Raw genomic sequence first — 13099 nt, 5'->3', positions numbered from 1 at the left:
TTTCGGAGGAGGACTGGACCCGGTGTCATCAGCCAGGGCGGAAGCAAGGCCCCTGAGGTAGCTCCCCGAGGGAAAACAAACAAACGGTCATGAGGAGTCTGGTTTGTGGCCATGCAAAGGAGGGACCTAATAGCGTGGAGCGCATCGGGGAGGACCTCCTGCCAGTGGGAAACCGGGAGATTCCCGGACTGTAGGGTCAGTAGGACGGTCTTCCTGACCATCGCGTTCTCCCTCTCCACCTGCCCGTTTCCCCTGGGGTTAAAACTGGTAGTCTTGCTCGAGGTGATGCCTTTACTGAGCAGGTACTGACGCAGTTCGTCGCTCATGAACGATAAGCCCCTGTCGCTGTGGACATAACTGGGGAAACCAAGCAGGGTGAAGACACTATGCAGGGCTTTAATGACAGTAGGGGTGGTCATATCAGGGCAGGGGATGGCAAACGGGAAGCGGAAAACTCATCTATGATGTTAAGGAAGTACGTGTTGCGGTTATTGGAGGGGAGGGCCCCCTGAAATCGATACTGAGGCGTTCAAAGGGCCGGGATGTCTTTACCAGGTGGGCCTTATCCGGTCGATAGAAGTGCGGTTTACACTCCGCACAGATTTGGCAGTCTCTGGTTATAGCTCTGACCTCCTCGGTGAAGTAGGGCTGGTTGCGGGCCTTGATGTAATGGGTGACCGGGTGACCTCCGGGTGGGAGAGGTCATCGTGGATAGCCCGTAGTCGGTCATCTTGCGCGCTGGCGCATGTGCCGCGGGACTGTGCATCTGGAGGCTCGTTGAGCTTCCCAGGACAATATACTATATCGTAGTTAAGGTGGAGAGATCGATTCTCCACCTCAAGATCTTATCATTCTTGATCTTGCCCCGCTGCGTATTGTCAAACATGAAGGCAACTGATCGTTGGTCTGTGACGAGGGTAAACCTCCTACCAGTGAGGTAGTGCCTCCAGTGCCGCACAGCTTCCTCGATGGCTTGGGTTCTTTTTTGACCGAGGAGTGTTGAATTTCGGAGGTGGTGAGAGTGCGTGAAAAGAACGCTACCGGTCTGCCTGCTTGGTTGAGGGTGGCGGCGAGAGCGACCTCTGAGGCGTCGCTCTCCACCTGGAAGGGGACGGACTCATCCACCGCGGCATCGGGGCTTTGCCGATGTCCGCCTTGATGCAGTTGAAGGCCTGGCGGGCCTCGGCTGCCAGTGGAAAGAGGGTGGCCTTAAATAGTGGGCGGGCTTTGTCCGCAAAGTTGGGGACCCACTGGACGTAATAGGAGAAAAGTCCAAGGCACCTCTTCAGGGCCTTGGGACAGTGAGGGAGAGGGAGTTGTAGGAGGGGGCGCATACGGTCAGGGTCGGGCCCTAGAACCCCGTTTTCCACGACGTAGCCGAGAATGGCTAGCCTGGTTGTGCGGAAAACGCATTTCTCCTTGTTGTAGGTGAGGTTCAGTTTTTGGGCGGTTTGGGGAAATCGGTGGAGGTTGGCGTCGTGGTCCTGCTGATCATGGCCGCAGATGGTGACATTGTCCAAGTACGGAAACGTGGCCCGCAGCCCATACTGGTCCACCATTCGGTCCATCGCTCGTTGGAACACTGAAACACCATTCGTGACGCCAAAGGGGACCCGGAGGAAATGGAAAAGGTGGCCGTCTGCCTCAAACGCCGTGTAGTGGCGGTCCTCCGAGCGGATTGGGAGCTGGTGGTATGCAGACTTCAGATCCACCTTGGAGAACATGCGGTTGTGCGTGATCTGATTGACCATGTCTGCAATCCGGGGAAGGGGTTACGCATCGAGCTGAGTAAACAGGTTAATGGTCTGGCTGTAATCAACCACCATCCGGAACTTTCCCCCGATCTTGACGACCACCACCTGAGCTCTCCACGGGCTATTGTTGGCCTCTATGAACCCTCCCGCAAGTGAAGCTGGCCCTCGGACCTAATGAACGTCCTGTCCTGCATGCTATACCGCCTGCAGGCTACTGGCTTGCAATCGGCGGTGAGGTTTGCGAAGGGGGGGGCGATTTCTAAGGTCACGAGGCTGCATACGGTGAGCGGGGGCAGGGGCCCCCGAATTTAAGAGTTAGGCTCCTGAGGTTGCACTGGAAGTCGAGTCCCAAAAGGAGAGGGGCGCAGAGGTCTGGGAGCACATATAGTTGAAAATTAGCGTACTCAGCGCCCTGTATCGCTAGGGTTGCAGTAGTGCACCCTTGGATTTGCACCGAGTGTGACACAGAGGCGAGGGAGATGGTTTGTTGCGTCGGGAAAATTGGGAGCGAGAAACGTCTTACCATGTCTGGGTGAATGAAGCTCTCTGTGCTCCCGGAGTCGAAAAGGCAAGGTGTCTCGTACCCATTAACCCGGACGGCCATCATGGAGCTCCGGAGGTGCTTAGATCGCGACTGGTCCAGGGTGACCGCGCTGAGGTGTGGGTAGCCGGCGGCGTGATCGGAGGTGCTGGGGCGGCCCCACGATGGCTGTCCGTGTAGGTCGTACGCGTCGAGCGGCGTAGCAGATGGCGGCCAAGATGGCGGCCCCCATGGATCGCACGTGGCCCGCCGCGTGGGGGAGGATGGCTAAGATGGTGGCCCCCATGAGTTGCTCATGTTATGCGGAGGCGGAGTCGGCAGACACGCTGCCACCTTGCGGGGTGTGCGGGCCTGTGAGTCTGTGGATCGGGTCTGTGAGTTCGAGTTCTTAGACCTGGCCAGGCAGACCTTGGCGAAGTGTCCTTTTCGCCCGCAGCTGCTGCAGTTCGCGTTACGGGCCGGGCAGTGCTGTCGGAGGTATTGGGACTGGCTGCAAAAATAGCAGGGTAGCCCCCCATGATGGGCAGGCGGCCGCGAGGCACAGGCCTGGGGTAGTCTCGGGTCGGGGGCCCACGTGGGGGTCGCGTGATCGGCCAGGAACACAGTAAGGCTCTGAAAAGCGGCCTCCAGAGAGGTAGCCAGTTTTACCGTGTCGTCCAGGTCCTGGGCCCCTTTTTCGAGCAGGCACTGTCTCACATAGTTCGATCGGAACCCCGTCACGTAAACATCTCGGACGGCAAGCCCCATGTGCTGAGTGGCCGTAACGGCCTGGTAGTTACAGTTGCGCGCGAGGGCTTTGAGGTCGCGTAGGTAACCATCTAGCAACTCCCCGGGGCGCTGGCGGCGAGTGGTGAAGACGTGTCGCGCGTATACCTCGTTCACAGGCCACACGTAGAGGCGTTCGAGTAGTGCGAGGGCCTCTGTATAGCAAGTGGCTTCGTCGAGCTGGACAGAAATGCGATGGCTCACCCGTGCGTGGAGGAGGCTCAGCTTCTGTTCATCAGTGACGGATGGTGTAGACGACGCGGCGAGATAGGCCTTGAAGCAGCGAAGCCAATGTGAAAACATTTATTTCGCCTCCGCTGCCTGTGCATCGAGTTCCAGTCTGTCAGGTTTGAGGGCTGATTCCATAGTAGTATTTTAAGCTGATTAAATTAATGCGACCATCAATTCACTCGAAGACACGTGGAGAAGTAAACCGTGGTTTTAATCAGCTTAGAACTGAGCCTGCCTGTGACCGGTACAACACTGATGGCGGCCCCGCAGGTCAGCAGCTCTTATACTTCCTGTAAAGGGATGGATCCATGGGCGGAGCCCGTACACGCCCCAACATATCCCCTGTGGGTGAAGTCACACAATGGCCCATAGGTAGAGCCCACAGGGTTTATAACATAACACAGTGCACTGGTGAATTATCAGTAATTATACATTCACCACAGATACACACCCGGGCGTGGCAGAGGAGAGAGAGACCTTCCTTCGCGGAACCGTGGTAACCTGCTCAACCGGCAAGGGGCCATTTGTAAGCAATTTAACACCATGGACAGAAACAACAGTAATAAATCAACACGCAAATCCAAAAAGTCAGTCCTAGTGCTGTTCATCACCCCCCCCTCCCCCCCATCCCCCCCCCCCTGCCCGGCCCGGTAACCTCACATCGGAGGAAAGGCTCCCTCAGCAAGGAGCACAGACCTTCGGAAAGATACACACCAAGGCGTGTCAGAGGAGAGAGGGGCCTTCCTTCACAGCACTGTGGTAACCTGCCCAACCAGCAAGCACAGCAGTTTAACAACGTGGACAGAGACAACAGTAACAAATCAACACAAAAGTCCAAAAAGTCCAAAACAGTGTCCGACACAAAACTCGCTGACACCCGGTGCAGCTTGAAAAGTTCACCAACAATCCAGCAGAAAATGGCCACCCGGTGACATGGCAACGTGTAGGGGAAACCCCAGATAGTCTCTACAAAACAGACAAACTGTAGCGCACAATGACTTACGCGAGACGAGAAGCGATGAAGTCGATCTAGGCTTTATTAAGCGAGACTTGTCCCCAGCAGCTCAGCAACAGAATGAGGCTGCGGGGAGAAGCTCGGGCTCTTATACTCCACCTTCAGGGCGGAGCCAGAAGTCGGCAGATCCAACCAGGACCCGGGACCTGTCAGCCAATAGCCTCTCGGCTTCACAGGTACCACATTACCCCTCATTCATACCACCACATTCACCCCTTGTTAAAAAGGAACCCAGCGGGGTGGTGGTTCGCATGGCGGTAAGGGTTTACAAGGCTGGCCCTGGAACAAATTTCGGACTGTGTTAATACAGCTTTAGCCCTACACTGGGCTATGTACAAGTTTGTGAGAACTATTTACAATATTAGTAAAAAAAATATTTGTTACAACAACATTCTTGCTTTTCTTGGTGTCACGCGGATTCCACGAGGCGAGCGGGCGGTCTGGTCTTCCTCGTTGATCGCCTCAGCCCCGGTGGTGGTGCAGGTGCTTGTTCAGGCATTGTCGTCTCTGGGAGCGTTTCGGTGTTCGTTCCTGTTTCACTCCTGGGCGGGCACGGGAGGAGGACCGATCCTCCCGGGAAGGGGGCGGTTGCGGGGTGCGCCGGTGGCAGGGAGGGGGTGATCGGTGTCAGGGGTGTGTGTGTGTTGCCGGCGGGCGCCAGGTCCCGCAGGGAGACCGTGTCCTGTCGGCCGTCGGGGTACGCCACGTAGGCGTACTGCGGGTTCGCGTGGAGAAGGTGAACCCTCTCGACCAATGGGTCCGATTTGTGCGCCCGCACATGTTTCCGGAGCAAGATGGGTCCTGGGGCCGCCAGCCAGGTCGGCAGCGGAGTTCCGGAGGAGGACTTCCTGGGGAAGACAAGGACGTGCTCATGAGGCGTTTGGTTAGTGGTGGTACACAGCAGCGACCGGATGGAGTGGAGAGCGTCCGGGAGGACCTCCTGCCACCGGGAAACTGAGAGATCCCTGGACCGTAGGGCCAGTAGGACGGTCTTCCAGACCGTGCCGTTCTCCCTCTCCACTTGCCCGTTCCCCCGGGGGTTGTAGCTGGTCGTCCTGCTCGAGGCTATGCCCTTGCTGAGCAGGAACTGGCGCAGCTCGTCACTCATGAAGGAGGACCCCCTGTCGCTATGGATATACGCGGAGAAACCGAACAGTGTGAATATGGTGCCAAGGGCTTTAATGACTGTGGCCGCTGTCGTGTCGGGGCAGGGGATGGCGAAGGGGAAACGGGAGTACTCGTCCACCACGTTCAGGAAGTATGCGTTGCGGTCGGTGGAGGGGAGGGGCCCTTTGAAATCTAAACTGAGGCGTTCAAAGGGGCGAGAAGCCTTGATCAGGTGCGCTCTATCCGGCCTGAAAAAGTGCGGTTTGCACTCTGCGCAGATGTGGCAGTTCCTGGTGACTGTACGGACCTCCTCCACAGAGTAGGGGAGGTTGCGGGACTTTATGAAATGGTAGAATCGAGTGACCCCCGGGTGGCAGAGGTCCTCGTGGAGGGCTTGGAGGCGGTCTATTTGTGCGTTGGCACATGTGCCGCGGGATAGGGCATCGGACGGCTCGTTCAGCTTTCCGGGACGGTACAAGATCTCATAGTTGTAGGTGGAGAGCTCGATCCTCCACCTCAGGATCTTGTCATTCTTAATTTTGCCCCGCTGTGCATTATCGAACATAAAGGCTATCGACCGTTGGTCGGTGAGGAGAGTGAATGTCCTGCCGGCCAGGTAATGCCTCCAATGTTGCACAGCTTCCACTATGGCTTGGGCTTCCTTTTCCACTGAGGAGTGGCGGATTTCTGAGGCGTGGAGGGTCTGGGAGAAAAAGGCCACGGGTCTGCCCGCTTGGTTAAGGGTGGCCGCCAGAGCTACATCGGATGCGTCGCTCTCGTCCTGGAAGGGGAGGGACTCGTCGATGGCGCGCATCGTGGCCTTTGCGATATCCGCTTTGATGCGGCTGAAGGCCTGGCGAGCCTCTGTCGACAGGGGGAAGGTAGTGGACTGTATTAGCGGGCGGGCCTTGTCTGCGTACTGGGGGACTCACTGGGCGTAATATGAAAAGGAGCCCAGGCAACGTTTCAGGACTTTGGAGCAGTGGGGGAGGGGAAATTCCATAAGGGGGCGCATGCATTCGAGGTCGGGGCCTATTATCCCATTGCGCACTACGTATCCCAGGATGGTCTAACGGTTTGTGCTAAAAATGCATTTTTCCTCGTTATATGTGAGGTTCAGGGCATTAGCAGTCTGGAGGAACTTTTGGATGTTGGCGTCGTGGTCCTGCTGATCGTGGCCGCAAATGGTTACGTTGTCGAGATACGGGAACGTGGCCTGCAACCCGTGCTGGTCAACCATTCGGTCCATCTCCCGTTGGAAGACCGAGACCCCATTCGTGACGCCAAATGGGACCCTTAGGAAGTGGTATAGCCGCCCGTCTGCCTCGAAGGCGGTGTACTTGCGGTCACCTGGGCAGATGGGGAGCTGGTGGTAGGCGGACTTGAGGTCCACGGTGGAAAAGACCTTATACTGAGCAATCCGATTGACGATGTCTGATATGCGGGGGAGAGGGTATGCATCTAGCTGCGTGTACCTGTTGATGGTCTGACTATAGTCTACGACCATCCTTTGCTTCTCCCCGGTCTTTACGACTACCACCTGGGCTCTCCAGGGACTATTGCTGGCCTGGATTATGCCTTCCTTCAGCAACCGCTGGACTTCAGACCGGATAAATGTCCGGTCCTGGGCGCTGTACCGTCTGCTCCTAGTGGCGACGGGTTTGCAATCCGGGGTGAGGTTTGCAAACAAGGACGGCGGTTCAACCTTGAGAGTTGCGAGGCCGCAGATAGTGAGTGGGGGTATTGGTCCGCCGAATTGGAATGTTAGGCTCTGAAGGTTACATTGGAAGTCTAATCCCAGTAATGTGGGCGCGCAGAGTTGGGGCAGGACGTTGAGCCTGTAGGTCTTAAACTCCCTCCCTTGCACCGTTAGGTTTGCGATGCAGAACCCTTTGATCTCCACTGAGTGGGATCCTGCAGCTCGGGAAATCTTTTGCGTGCTTGGATGGATGGTCAGAAAACAGCGTCTTACCGTGTCTGGGTGAATAAAACTTTCAGTGCTCCCGGAATCGATCAGGCACGGCGTCTCGTATCCGTTGACCAGCACCGTTGTTGTCGTCGTCTGGAGCGTCTGGGGCCGCGATTGATCCAGTGTCACCGAAGCCAGTCGTGGTAGTAGTGTCGCGGCGTCTTCTTCAGACCCCGTGGAGCCGTCGATGCTGGGGTCCTTTGTTGTCAACCAAGATGGTGGCGTCCATGAATCGCACGTGGCCGGGGGTGGACAAAATGGCCACCCCCATGGATCGTACGTGGTCGGGGGTGGACAAAATGGCTGCCCCCATGAATCGCACGCGGCTGGGGGGTCACAAGATAGCGGCGCCCATCCTCCCCTCGTGGTGCCCGGGACCCAAAATGGCGGCGCCCGCGGGTCGCACATGGGGCGCAGGGGAGGGGGTGTTCGGGATCTGTTGTCCTCGTTCTTCTCCGGGGATTGCGGCGACCCCCCGGGACTGGCACACTGCCGCAAAATGGCCCTTTTTGCCGCAGCTTTTACAAGTAGCTGCGCGGGCCGGGCAGCGCTGCCGGGGGTGTTTCACTTGTCCGCAAAAATAGCAGCGGGCCCCCCCGGGATGGTCTGGCGCTTTAACCGCGCAAGCTTGCGGGGGGGGGGGGGGGGGGGGGGGTTGCCGGTGAGTTCATCGCGACGGGGGTCCACGGAGCCCAAGGGGCTGCCGCGCGGTCGGGGCCGTAGGCGTGCGCGTTTTGGGAGGCCACATCAAGGGAGGCTGCAAGGGCCCGTGCCTCTGAGAGTCCTAACGACTCTCTTTCTAAAAGTCTTTGACGGATTTGAGGACAGTTCATACCTGCCACGAATGCATCACAAATTAGCATGTCCGTGTGTTCGATCGCGTTCACCGGCGGGCAGCTGCAGCCTCGTCCCAAAATTAGCAGCGCGCCGTAGAATTCCTCGAGCGATTCTCCGGGAATTTGCCGTCTCGTCGCGAGTTGGTGGCGCGCGTAGACCTGGTTTACGGGCCGAACGTAGATGCCCTTCAGCAATGCGAGCGCCGTCGGGAGATCCTCTGCGTCTTCTAAAAGCGAGTAAATCTCCAGGCTTAACCTCGAATGCAGGACCTGCATTTTCTGCTCTTCCGTGATCCGGGGGCCGTTCGGAGGTAGCCTTCGAAGCATGCTTGCCAGTGTTTGAATACGGCTGCCGAGTTCGCTGCATGGGGGCTGATCCGCAGGCACTCCGGGGTGATCCGGAGCTCCATAGTCTTTTAAGCTCGCTTAATAAATTGTAGCGCACAATGACTTACGCGAGACGAGAAGCGATGAAGTCGATCTAGGCTTTATTAAGCGAGACTTGTCCCCAGCAGCTCAGCAACAGAATGAGGCTGCGGGGAGAAGCTCGGGCTCTTATACTCCGCCTTCAGGGCGGAGCCAAAAGTCGGCAGATCCAACCAGGACCCGGGACCTGTCAGCCAATAGCCTCTCGGCTTCACAGGGACCACATTACCCCATATACGTTACCACCACACAAACGTCAGTAGAAAGGTACCAAAATCCCAAAGTCTACTTCAGCAGTCCAAGGAGCCAACCCCCGGAGCCTCCAGGAGCAGCAGCAGACCACCATCAATTCACCTCGAGCTGCAGGCGGCGGGGCAGGATCTTTAGCAAAACAGTGCCAAGTAAGCCATACATCCTTGGCCCGAATCCGACCCCGGTCTGCCATTTCCAGCAACATATCCACTCCAGCTCTCCTTCTTCCTCTCTCTCCTTCTTCCGTGCAGCTCAACACTGGAAACAGTAGCAGCAACAGAGAGAGAGAGAGAGAGAGTGTCAAAGCTCCCTCTACACTGTCCCCATCAAACACTCCCAGGACAGGTACAGCACTGGGTAAGATACAGAGTAAAGCTCCGTGTACACTGTCCCCTTCAAACACTCACAGGTCAGGTACAGCATGGGGTTAGATACAGAGTAAAGCTCCCTCTACACTGTCCCCATCAAACACTCCCAGGACAGGTACAGCACGGGGTTAGATACAGAGTAAAGCTCCCTCTACACTGTCCCCATTAAACACTCCCAGGACAGGTACAGCACGGGGTTAGATCCAGAGTAAAGCTCCCTCTACACTGTCCCCCATCAAACACTCACAGGACAGGTACAGCACGGGGTAAGATACAGAGTAAAGCTCCCTCTACACTGTCCCCATCAAACACTCCCAGGACAGGTACAGCACGGAGTTAGATACAGATTAAAGCTCCCTCTACACTGTCCCCATCAAACACTCCCAGGACAGGTACAGCACGGAGTTAGATACAGATTAAAGCTCCTTCTACACTGTCCCCTTCAAACACTCACAGGTCAGGTACAGCATGGGGTTAGATACAGAGGAAAGCTCGCTCTACACTGTCCCCATCAAACACTCCCAGGACAGGTACAGCACGGGGTTAGATACAGAGTAAAGCTCCCTCTACACTGTCCCCATCAATCACTCCCAGGACAGGTACAGCACTGGGTTTAGATATAGAGTAAAGCTCCCTCTTCACTGTCCCCATCAAACACTCCCAGGACAGGTACAGCACGGGGTTAGATACAGAGTAAAGCTCCCTCTACACCGTCCACATCAAACGCTCCCAGGACAGATACAGCACGGGGTTAGATACAGAGTAAAGCTCCCTCTACACTGTCCCCATCAAACATTCCCAGGACAGGTACAGCACGGGGTTAGATACAGAGTAAAGCTCCCTCTACACCGTCCACATCAAACGCTCCCAGGACAGGTACAGCACGGGGTTAGATACAGAGTAAAGCTCCCTCAACACTGTCCCCATCAAACATTCCCAGGACAGGTACAGCACGGGGTTAGATACAGAATAAAGCTCCCTCTACACCGTCCACATCAAACGCTCCCAGGACAGGTACAGCACGTGGTTAGATACAGAGTAAAGCTCCCTCTACACTGTCCCCATCAAACATTCCCAGGACAGGTACAGCACGGGGTTAATTACAGAGTAAAGCTCCCTCTACACTGTCCCCATCAAACACTCCCAGGACAGGTACAGCACGGGGTTTGATACAGAGTAAAGCTCCCTCAACACCGACCACATCAAACACTCCCAGGACAGGTACAGCACGGGGTTAGAGACAGAGTAAATCTCCCTCTACACTGTCCCATCAAACACTCCCAGGACAGGTACAACACGGGGTTAGATACAGAGTAATGCTCCCTGTACACTGTCCCCATCAAACACTCACAGGACAGGTACAGCACGGGGTTAGATACAGAGTAAAGCTCCCTCTACACTGTCCCCCATCAAACACTCCCAGGACAGGTACAGCACGGGGTTAGATACAGAGTAAAGCTCCCTCTACACTGTCCTGAACAAACACTCCCAGCACAGGTACAGCATGGGGTTAGATACAGAGTAAATCTCCCTCTACACTGTCCCCATCAAACACTCCCAGGACAGGTACAGCACGGGGTTAGATACAGAGTAAAGCTCCCTCTACACTGTCCCCATCAAACACTCCCAGGACAGGTACAGCACGGGGTTAGATCCAGAGTAAAGCTCCCTCTACACTGTCCCCCATCAAACACTCACAGGACAGGTACAGCACGGGGTAAGATACAGAGTAAAGCTCCCTCTACACTGTCCCCATCAAACACTCCCAGGACAGGTACAGCACGGAGTTAGATACAGATTAAAGCTCCCTCTACACTGTCCCCATCAAACACTCCCAGGACAGGTACAGCACGGAGTTAGATACAGATTAAAGCTCCTTCTACACTGTCCCCTTCAAACACTCACAGGTCAGGTACAGCATGGGGTTAGATACAGAGGAAAGCTCGCTCTACACTGTCCCCATCAAACACTCCCAGGACAGGTACAGCACGGGGTTAGATACAGAGTAAAGCTCCCTCTACACTGTCCTCATCAATCACTCCCAGGACAGGTACAGCACTGGGTTTAGATATAGAGTAAAGCTCCCTCTTCACTGTCCCCATCAAACACTCCCAGGACAGGTACAGCACGGGGTTAGATGCAGAGTAAAGCTCCCTCTACACCGTCCACATCAAACGCTCCCAGGACAGATACAGCACGGGGTTAGATACAGAGTAAAGCTCCCTCTACACTGTCCCCATCAAACATTCCCAGGACAGGTACAGCACGGGGTTAGATACAGAGTAAAGCTCCCTCTACACCGTCCACATCAAACGCTCCCAGGACAGGTACAGCACGGGGTTAGATACAGAGTAAAGCTCCCTCTACACTGTCCCCATCAAACGCTCCCAGGACAGGTACAGCACGGGGTTAGATACAGAGTAAAGCTCCCTCTACACTGTCCCCATCAAACATTCCCAGGACAGGTACAGCACGGGGTTAATTACAGAGTAAAGCTCCCTCTACACTGTCCCCATCAAACACTCCCAGGACAGGTACAGCACGGGGTTAGATACAGAGTAAAGCTCCCTCAACACCGACCACATCAAACACTCCCAGGACAGGTACAGCACGGGGTTAGAGACAGAGTAAATCTCCCTCTACACTGTCCCATCAAACACTCCCAGGACAGGTACAGCACGGGGTTAGATACAGAGTAAAGCTCCCTGTACACTGTCCCCATCAAACACTCACAGGACAGGTACAGCACGGGGTTAGATACAGAGTAAAGCTCCCTCTACACTGTCCCCCATCAAACACTCCCAGGACAGGTACAGCACGGGGTTAGATACAGAGTAAAGCTCCCTCTACACTGTCCTGAACAAACACTCCCAGCACAGGTACAGCATGGGGTTAGATACAGAGTAAATCTCCATCTACACTGTCCCCATCAAACACTCCCAGGACAGGTACAGCACGGGGTTAGATACAGAGTAAAGCTCCCTCTACACTGTCCCCATTAAACATTCCCAGGACAGGTACAGCACGGGGTTAGATACAGGATAAAGCTCCCTCTACACCGTCCACATCAAACGCTCCCAGGACAGGTACAGCACGGGGTTAGATACAGAGTAAAGCTCCCTCTACACTGTCCCCATCAAACATTCCCAGGACAGGTACAGCACGGGCTTAGATACAGAGTAAAGCTCCCTCTACACTGTCCCCATCAAACACTCCCAGGACAGGTACAGCACGGGGTTAGATACAGAGTAAAGCTCCCTCTGCACTGTCCTCATCAAACACTCCCAGGACAGGAACAGCCAGGGGTTAGAAACAGAGTAAATCTCCCTCTACACTGTCCCCATCAAACACTCCCAGGACAGGTACAGCATGGGGTTAGATACAGAGTAAATCTCCCTGTACACTGTCCCCATCAAACACTCCCATGGCAGGTACAGCACGGGGTTCGTTACAGAGTAACGTTTCCTCTACACTGTCCTCATCAAACACTCCCAGGATAGGTACAGCACTGGGATAGATACAGAGTAAAGCTCCCAGTCCCCATCAAACACTCCCAGGACAGGTACAGCACGGGGTTCGATACAGAGTAACGTTTCCTCTATACTGTCCTCATCGCCCTGAATCGGATCAAAATACAAACCTCTCAGAAGCTCAATGTCGTCTTCGATCTGTGTGACGATCTCTGACGGCTCATCCTGCGTGGTGTCGATCTCTGGTGAATCTGGCGGGCTCTCTGAGCTCTCCGGTCTGTAATAGAAAAGACTCAAGATCCTCTGCCGGGGAAAGAATACATACACTATGCCTACCGCACCACCCAATCATTGTGTTGGTGTTA

The 13099-nt window shown here is 55.4% G+C and overlaps 1 protein-coding gene across 1 annotated transcript in view; it reads right to left on the bottom strand.

Moving 5' to 3' along the window:
• Positions 1 to 13099, bottom strand: part of LOC140392279 (prolyl 3-hydroxylase 1-like) — a 158670-nt gene that overhangs the window by 64334 nt on the left and 81237 nt on the right. The window contains exon 8 of the mRNA XM_072477596.1: positions 12905 to 13011. Coding sequence (XP_072333697.1) covers positions 12905 to 13011 — 107 coding nt within the window. The remainder of the gene's footprint in view (positions 1 to 12904; positions 13012 to 13099) is intronic.

The sequence above is a fragment of the Scyliorhinus torazame genome, chromosome 16 (assembly GCF_047496885.1).
Source record: "Scyliorhinus torazame isolate Kashiwa2021f chromosome 16, sScyTor2.1, whole genome shotgun sequence".
Taxonomy (NCBI): Eukaryota; Metazoa; Chordata; class Chondrichthyes; order Carcharhiniformes; family Scyliorhinidae; genus Scyliorhinus; species Scyliorhinus torazame.
This window is presented reverse-complemented; position numbering and strand designations above follow the sequence as displayed.